The 6,504-nt window shown below is 32.6% G+C and overlaps 1 protein-coding gene across 1 annotated transcript; it reads right to left on the bottom strand.

The window, feature by feature from the left end:
- Positions 1-4,845: 4,845 nt before the first annotated feature.
- LOC124934857 lies at positions 4,846-5,853 on the bottom strand. Its single transcript, XM_047475354.1, has 4 exons — positions 5,803-5,853; positions 5,602-5,736; positions 5,317-5,541; positions 4,846-5,202 (listed from the first exon to the last, which is right to left on the bottom strand). Exons 1-4 carry the CDS (start codon positions 5,851-5,853, stop codon positions 4,846-4,848), a joined length of 768 nt encoding a protein of 255 aa, XP_047331310.1.
- Between the last annotated feature and the right edge of the window lie 651 nt (positions 5,854-6,504).

The following is a 6,504-nucleotide window of genomic DNA, read 5'->3' as shown; positions in this document are numbered from 1 at the left end:
CTTGGGTCGGATTATGGGTTGACCCGTTTTTAAATTTAAAACGGTTAAAATAAAATTAAAAATGCTAGAGTTATATTTCAAACTTGCAACCTAATAAAACAAATGCAACTCTTTAACCAACTAGGCTACAAAGACTTTATATTTTAAATAATCTATATATATATATAATGATGCTTAATTTTTAAAGTGTCCGAATTGTCGGGTCGAGAACTGTGGTTAATTTGGATATATGTAAGAGTAAATGAATACTTGGGTCGGATGGTGGGTTTACCCGCCCATATAAATTTTACCGTAATATTTTTTTCACGGTTTTTTATATTATTACCCGTGCAAATGCACGGGATACATGCTAGTTTTACTAATATAACTATTTATATCTAGTTATTTACTTTAATTATCTAATTTTACTATATTAATTAAATTAAATCTTAGTTTCATTTATAATGTTAATTTTAATAAAATGATTTAAATTATTTTATAACTTTAATTATTATAAATAACATTAATTAATAAATATAAAATAATAATTTGAATTTTATAAAATTAGAATTATATATATATATAATTTAAAATTTCTCCAATTTCCCGAAGAGCAGTTCATTTTGATATTCATGTGAGTGTAAACGAAACTTTGGTATGTGAGTGTAAACGATACTTGGGTCGGGTTCAGATAATATTTGTACGTTGAATTATTTAAATTCGCGAATCTAAAACCCTACTATAAAAGATTAAAAATTTATGTTTACTTTTTCTCTTTACAATTTTGTTCTATTTCATTTCCCTACAGGGTCTCTAGACTTTTAATCTCTCTCGACATGTACAATCTCCTTCAACGACACCGCTACTGTTCCTTCTACAGTTTATCCGATTGTGAGTTCCTCCCCTTTAGCTCGACCCATACCAAACCTTAGCTTTCGTGATCTTTCTTCGTACGGATCTTCATTAGATCTAAGGGCATCTCCAACCCTACAACATTCTCATACCTATAATGGGTTTTCAGTTCCAACAACACATCAAACGTAAATTTTCAACTCATAATTCCATTATCAAATCCAAAATGCAGTAAATATCACATCAAACAAATATCACATCAAACAAATATCACATCAAACAGTAATTCATCTCTAACCCAAAAATCTATTCTCTAACCCAAAAGAATATTCTTAAAATATTCCTTTCTTATAATAACTTTTTAACCTTATTAATATTATCTATATATTTATCAACTTTACTTATTTAATTTTAATCTTTTTTCTTTCATTTAATAAAATTAAGATAAAATTAATTATATATCAATAATTCATAAACATCAAAATAATTCTAATACATTTAATTAAACAAACATATTATATTAAAACAAACATGGTTAACATATTATAAGATAATTTATAAAATTAAAGTTATAAAATATAAGTTAAAAATATAAAATAAATTATAAAATATAAAATAAATTATATTAAATTTCAAGTATAATAAATTTAATAATTTAATTATATATTTAAAAAACAATTTAACTTTTTATTTTAAAAATAAAAAAATATAAGTTGAAGGATTAATTTAAATGTAAAGAAATTAAAAATTATTAAAAAAAAATAACCAAAAGCTATTTTTTAAAAATGGCCCAAATACAATATCTATATATACGTTTGGCTTGACAAGAGAGGGGACAAAAACCAATTTGAGGTTTTTTTTCAGTACGGTTAGAGCAATAAAAGGGCACTCAATACCGTTGGAGATGGTCTAAACCTAAAACTTGTTTTCCCCCATTTTCTCCCTCCCAAAACGCATATATGCGTGGAAGCATCCTATTAATTAAAATTTAAAAAAGTCTTTGAAGTTTAAAGATGTTTTAATTTCGATATTTAATATTTTTATATATTTATTTTAAACATTTCATTTGGTCATTTCATTTTTAATTAAAGTGAATTATTATATTTATTTTTTTATATATAATTTTTTTATATGTTTAATTTTTTATTTATCCTACATATTTTTATTAATATTTTTTACCCATCATAAATTTATAATAATAAATAATATTGATAAAAAATTAAAAAATTAAAAAAATACAATAATTACATTTTTTTAAAATACTTTAGAAATAAAAATTATATTTATATTGATAAAAATACTTTAGAAATAAGTATGTATAAGTTATTAATCTATAATTAATTTTATCATACATATTTTTAATGGGGTAAGTTTAAAAGAATATTATGGTTTAATTTATAAAGTTAATAAATATATAGATAGTGTATTGAAAAAATTAAAAAGTTGGTTTAAAAAGGAATATTTTTAAAAATATTCTTTTGAAATTAAAAATAAGTTTTTGAGTTAGAGATGAATTATTGTTTGATATAACATTTACTGCATTTTGAGTTTGAGAATGAATTTTTAGGTTAGAGATGGCCTAAATAGGTTTCCAATTTAATATTATGATATCAAGTACCGAAGATTACAAACAACATTTTTATGTGTAAGGTCTATGATTTATGATATCAGGTGCCGAAGAAGACAAAGATTAGTTGGATCTTCGAATAGATTTAAATGAGTTCCGATTCCGATTTCATGATTTATGATATCAAGTGTCAAAACACCTATTTATGTATAGATCATAATGATTTATGATATCAGGTGCCGAAGAAGACGAAGATTGCTTGGATCTTCAGGTAGATCTAAATGAGTTTCCAATTTAATAATTTATGATATCATGTGCCGAATGTTGGCTTTTGACTATTGGATCTTCTAAGAACAATTATGAAAAAATGAAACTCTGAGAAATAGATAAAGACAATAATCTTTGTTAAAGAGGAAAAGTCTTAAGAGTCTTAATTATCAACCATTACAAACAAACCTTATAAATGAGTAATTAGTCTAGAAACCCTAAATTACATATACATACATGCTCAAATCCATTAATAATTAAATAAGACATAATTAAATAAAAGACAATAAATGCCAACAACATTCAATTTTCTGACAATCAATGTTTAAACTCATAATCTCCACCGTAAGCTTGATTTGGTTCGAGATTCTTCACACCGAACAACTCTCACATCCTTACAAATTTAATTCTTGCTAGTGCCTTGGTGAGAATGTCTGTACGCTTCTCTCTAGTGCTTACGAACTCTACAACGCTATCGATTCTCGATGCATTCACAGATGAAGTGAAATCGAGTGTCGATGTGTTTGTTGCGTCCATGAAACACTAGATTCTTCATTAATGCTATTGCAGACTTATTGTCGATATAAAGGGTTACGAGCCTCGGTTCGTATCTGAGCACCTCGCTCTATAAGTTTCTCAGCAAAAGTCCTTGACATGAACTTCAATAGCTGTCATAAACTCCGCCTCACATAAAGATAAAACTACAGTTCGATGCTTCTGAGATTGTTAGGTGATCAGATTCCCATTGAGATAAAATACCATCCCTCTGGTGCTTTTTCTATCGTCTGTGTCACCAGCTAGGTCACTATTAGTAAAACCAACGAGTTCTTCAAATTCTCATCCTCTTCTTAACTAAATCCCATAGCTCGTCATTTTCTTTCACGTAACGAAGAATGTGTTTTACTACTTGTTGATGTAGGGTGGTAGGCTGCTCCATGTATTGACTCACTATGTCAACTGCATAACAAATATCGGGTTGAGTGTGCGTCAAGTACTTAGGACACCTGATGATACGCCTATACTCATTTAGATCCATTAAGCTTCCTTCCACATCCTTACCGAGTTACAACTTTACTTCCATTGGATACTTGCTCGAGTTGCAATCCTCATTGCAAACTGTTTCAACACCTTCTTCGCATAATCTTCCCGCTTCACCTCGATGCTATCTTTCTTCTGGTCCACTTCGATACCAAGATTGTATGAAAGTAGCCCGAGATCACTCATCACAAACTCCTTCATCATATGTTTTTTGAACTCATCAATACTCTTGACGCTTGATCCTGTCACGATCAAGTCGTCGACGTATACACTAACAATGAGTACTTCTTCTCCATGGTTTCTCGTGTACACGACCTACTCTTGCGAACATTTCATGAAGCCAAGACTCATCATTCTCTTGTTGAAGAAAGTGTTCAACGCCATTAGTGCTTGACGTAGTTCGTAGAGAATCTTGTATAACTTGTACACCTTATGCTCTTTATTCTTGATGATGAAGCCTTCAGGTTGAGAGATATAGACTTATTCTTTGATGTCACCATTGAGAAATGCTGATTTGACATCCAAGTGGCGAATCTCTTATCTACGATGAGCTGCGAAGACAAGAATTAGCCTGATTATTTCAATTTTTCCACCGGTGTAAATGTCTCCTCAAAGTCAACGCTTTGCTTCTGCACAAAGCCTTTCGCTACCAATATCGCTTTGTGCTTGAGGATGTTGTATTTGCTGTCTCTATTCAACTTGCTAACTCACTTTAACACGTTGGTCTTGTGACCGGGTGGTAAGTCGATGAGCTCCTATGTCTTATTCTTCCTGATAGACTCGAGCTCTTTGTTCATGGCCTCATTCCACGACTCTTTGACTACCGCCTCGTGATATGTTGTTGGCTCGGCGGTGGTGAGCAACAACAATTTATCAAGATCCATCTCTACTAGTGGTGCCTCCGCATAGACATCTCGTAGGATTCTGAACTCCACAAAATTTTGTACGAGCTTGTTGTTGTCGTTACACCACTCCCACTTATTCTCCTCCTCGAATACGACATCTCTACTCACATAGATTTTCCTACAATCTGAATTAGGAAACTTGTGCGCCTTGCTTCAATCATCGAACTTCACATTTTTGGTAATTTTCTCATCGAGCTCATTGAGCTTCTCTCGATGGCCCGTCATATGGTTGTGTGCTCAATTGTCAAGGTACCACATATTGGTGTGATTACACTCATCGCCACTTGCGAGGAGTTTTTCCATGACTTTCTCTTCATTAAGCAACACCACCTCTAGTTCCTCCTTATACGGTTCTTGCATGAACTCTTCAAGGTTTGTCTTCTCGTCTTCGGGAAAAGCATTTGTCACTCCTTTAACAAACATTAAGACTGGTTTCTCGTCATATAAGCTAGTGAGGTTTTCATCATCATCTTTAGGCAAAACATTCTTTACTACCTCAACAAACATTAATGCTGACTCCTCATCATAGAAGCTAGTAAGGTTTGTCTCATTGTCAGACCTTTTATTAGGGCACTGAGACGCGTAGTTCCCATACTTTTGAAAAGTGTAACACTTCACTATACTCTTGTATTTGTGGGGCTTGGTGTCTTCTTGTCGATGTGAGCTTTATGCACGACCTCGCCCTTGACCTTGTCCTTTGCCACGAACTCGGTTATCTCCACCATTGTCGCTACGACTCGACGATCTAGAAGAAAAATTGGCTTCTCCATTTTTCTTCATTCGTGGCATCCATTCATCATGCGTGAGAAATATATACTTCTCCTCTTGGTATTCATAGCCGCGAAGTCTCTCATCGTGGACTTTGAGATGACCGATGATCTCCTCGACGATCATATTCTTGAGGTCACCAAATTCCTCGATCAGTGTAACGATCTGCATGTATGTTTGTGGTAAGACTCTAAGGAACTTCTTGACGACGGAGATCTCCTCCACCTTCTCTCCCAACGAGCGAATACCAATAAAGATGAATGTCAATTTCATGGAAAAATCATCCACCAATTCCCCATTCTTCATGCGAATCGCCTCGAATTGTGTCTTCAAGGTTTGCACTTTTGCCTCCTTGACTCTCTACACTCCAATATACATTGTCTTTAGCATATCCAATGCTAGCTTGGCCGAATCCTTCTCAGCCACCATGAGAAGGACGTCCTTAGGGAGTGCTTGATAGATGGCGGCGAGAGCCATTCTATCCTTCTGTTTGTTGACCTCGTCGAGCATCACAACTTCCCACACTCCTTATGCTTGTAAGTTTACCCGCATCTTTAATGCCCACATCGAGTAGTTACTCTTCATGAGTAACAAATAGGAGAGCGCCACGTTCCCTTCTCTTCAATCTTCATTGCCGCCGCATCTTTGATTGATCTTGTCGACGATATGTTCTTCAACCTAGGTCTAATACCAAATGTTGGCTTTTGACTATTAGATCTTGTAAGAACAATTATGAAGAAATGAAACTCTTAGAAATAAATAAGGACAATAATCTTTGTTAAAGAGGAAAAGTCTTAAGTGTTGTATTATCAACCTTTATAAACAACCCTTATAAAGGAGTAATTAGCTTAGAAACCCTAAATTACATAAACATACAGGCCCAAACTCACTAATAATAAGCCCTAATTGCATAAAAGACAATAAATACCAATAATTTTCAATTCTCTAACAATCAATGCTTAAACTCACACCAAAGAATATGAATCAACCTATTTATATGTATAATAATTTATGATATCATGTGAATTCAAAGAAGAATATGAATAAACCTATTTATGTGTATAATGATTTATGATAACAGGTGACGAAGAAAATGAAGGTCGCTTGGATCTTAGATAGATCTAAATG

Source organism: Impatiens glandulifera, chromosome 4 (genome assembly GCF_907164915.1).
Source record: "Impatiens glandulifera chromosome 4, dImpGla2.1, whole genome shotgun sequence".
Taxonomy (NCBI): Eukaryota; Viridiplantae; Streptophyta; class Magnoliopsida; order Ericales; family Balsaminaceae; genus Impatiens; species Impatiens glandulifera.
This window is presented reverse-complemented; position numbering and strand designations above follow the sequence as displayed.